We start from the raw sequence: 2500 nt of genomic DNA, 5'->3' as shown, positions 1-2500 counted from the left end.
GTCTGTATGCCTGGTAGGCTGTGTAACCTTGACTCGAACTGTAATTGTTCCTATGTGTGATCGTGATTTTGCTCTTTTGATTTTGCTATGGCGTATTTTTGCCCTAACACTTGGCTCTTACTTCTCACAGTGAAAAGAGTGCCAGTGATGTATTTTTTTTTATACAGTCTGTAAGTGACGTCATCGTGTCTGTCGAATGAAAGAATTTTTGTACTGTGTTGTGTTTTTACATCACGCATCGAAACAATGTATGCTACTTTAGAATCATTTGTTTTTATATTTGCTTATTTACTTGTTTTGCTTGTTTATTCTACTTGCAGTTATTGCTAAGTCTTATTTTTCTTTTTAGAGCATTCTGTATCCCACTTTTCAATAAGTATGCATATATTTTGTAGAAAATCTGTTCCCTCTCTCTCTCTCTCTCTCTCTCTCTCTCTCTCTCTCTCTCTCTCTCTCTCTCTCTCTCTCTCTCTCTCTCCTCTCTCTCTCTCTTCTCTCTCTCTCTCCTCTCCCTCTCTCTCTCTCTCTCTCTCTCTCTCTCTCTCTCTCTCTCTCTCTCTCTCTCTCTCTCTCTCTCTCTCTCTCTCTCTCTCTCTCTCTCTCTCCCTCACTCTCTCTCCTTCTCCCTCTCTCTCTTTTTCTCCCCTATCCCTCTCTCCTATCCCTCGCCCTCACCCCTCATTTGTTCTTTCTGACTCGTTTTCTCTAACTATGATTTTGATTTCATAAGCTTGGATAGTATGCATCATTTTTGCCCTTCCTAAAGAAGTCAAATATATATATATATTTTTTTCTCCTTTTTTGTGAAGCAGGTTTGTATGAAATGGCTTTTGTTTGTGATGCTGCTTGTATAGGTTAAGTCAGACTGACAATTTTTATAAAATGTTTAATTAACTAACATTACATTTATTCATTAAAATGGTATGATGGTAATGAAGCTTTCATTTTAAGACTTTGATATAAAGGTTAACTTGATTTAAATTGGAATCTTGCTGTTTAACTTTCATATGTAATAAAAGAGAGATGCTTATTTAAATGTTGGAATGCAGTAATAATAAATATTTTTAGGTCATGTTTAATGTTTATACAGGTTTATATATATTTTTTTCTTTGCTGTTTTTATTAATATTTGCTGTAGATTTTTTTTTTTTTTTTTTCATTAATTTATTTATTTTTTACTACAGATTGATGTCTTTATTTACATAACTTCTTGAAGAATTGTCATTGCTTAACTTTTATTCATGTTCATAGGTGTCATTAGAATCAAGATGATTTTGTAACATGCACTTTGATCGAGTAATCAGACATATACCTGTTAGATGTAACGTAATGACATTCTTAGCCAGCCAGAGAGTCATTCAGTGTGCACACTCTCGCATTCAGCACCGCGTAATTTCACTCCTCCATTGGTATCACCGCGCAGGATCCTCCACTGCCCGCCTCCAATATCCTACCCCCCATGGGAGCCCCCCTGACACCCCCAGTGGCTCCCATCACTCCCACCGCCACCCCAAATCTCACCCCCAACGTGACTCCCGCGGCACCTACACCCGTCACACCCGTAGCTGCTGCCAGACCTTCAGCCGAGCAGGTGGGTGTGCTGCACGGTCGGATGTCTAAGTGGAAGTAGTCGTGTCGATGTTTGTTGTTTGTTGTTTGTTGTTTGTTGTTTGTTTTATTGGGTGGTTGTGCGTTTGGAAAATGCTTAAATGGGTATGAGTGGATAGTATTAGGATTTGATTTTAGAAAAGTGTTTATTTATTTATTTATTTATTTATTTATTTATTTATTCTTGCTCATATTAGAGTTCTTTGTAATTAGTACAGTTGTAGTTGAAGACCTGAAGCTTAAACTGTAGCAGTGAAAGTGAATTGAGATGAAAGATGTTAGTGCTATTTGACCAAAACAAAATTACACAAGAAATGTTTTAAGTTGCCTTGAAACTTTGAAATGCGGAGACAGAGCAGAATATTCATTTAAGTATTGTAACAAACTAATTCATGTTCTCCCTGGATGGAAAGTGAGTGCAAGTCTTTAGACAAATAGTGATGGTTAGAATTTTTTTTTCAGGTTTGAGAGACAAGAATATTAAAAATTGTGTTAACACATACATATTTATGTATATATAAAATAATCCATCTTTTTTCAAAGAGTTATTTTAATCTCGGCAATATCTATATCTGAAATGAGTCTTTAATTCTTCTGCATGCATGGCTACATCCTCCTCCAGCTGGAGAGTGAGAGTGGAGACGAGTTCATCGAGATCTCCATCTCGGACCCTCAGAAGATCGGTGACGGCATGAGCTCATACATGGCTTACAAGGTCACCACGAAGACCAACATCCCCTACTTTAGGTAAGTTGTGTTTGTAGGTAAGAAATAATTGGATAAGAAATGGTCTTGTTTATTTTTTGATTTTGATTACTTTTGAGGTTGTCTGTATGTTGAGTGATTAACCCTCCTTCGACGGGTTGAATCTTGAGATTTACAGCCGAGGGTG

At 37.0% G+C, this 2500-nt stretch overlaps 1 protein-coding gene across 10 annotated transcripts in view; it reads left to right on the top strand.

Moving 5' to 3' along the window:
- Positions 1-2500, top strand: part of LOC122256647 (sorting nexin 1) — a 27630-nt gene that overhangs the window by 13555 nt on the left and 11575 nt on the right. For all 10 annotated transcript variants that reach the window (XM_043021472.2, XM_086537592.1, XM_086537591.1 and 7 more), the window contains 2 exons: positions 1424-1591; positions 2231-2355. In XM_043021472.2, the coding sequence (XP_042877406.1) occupies positions 1424-1591; positions 2231-2355 (293 nt within the window). The remainder of the gene's footprint in view (positions 1-1423; positions 1592-2230; positions 2356-2500) is intronic.

Source organism: Penaeus japonicus, unplaced genomic scaffold (assembly GCF_977035675.1).
Source record: "Penaeus japonicus unplaced genomic scaffold, GWHDUDI00000001_assembly GWHDUDI00000006, whole genome shotgun sequence".
Taxonomy (NCBI): Eukaryota; Metazoa; Arthropoda; class Malacostraca; order Decapoda; family Penaeidae; genus Penaeus; species Penaeus japonicus.
The sequence above is the reverse complement of the archived record's forward strand: the minus strand, read 5'-3'. Positions and strand labels throughout refer to the sequence as shown.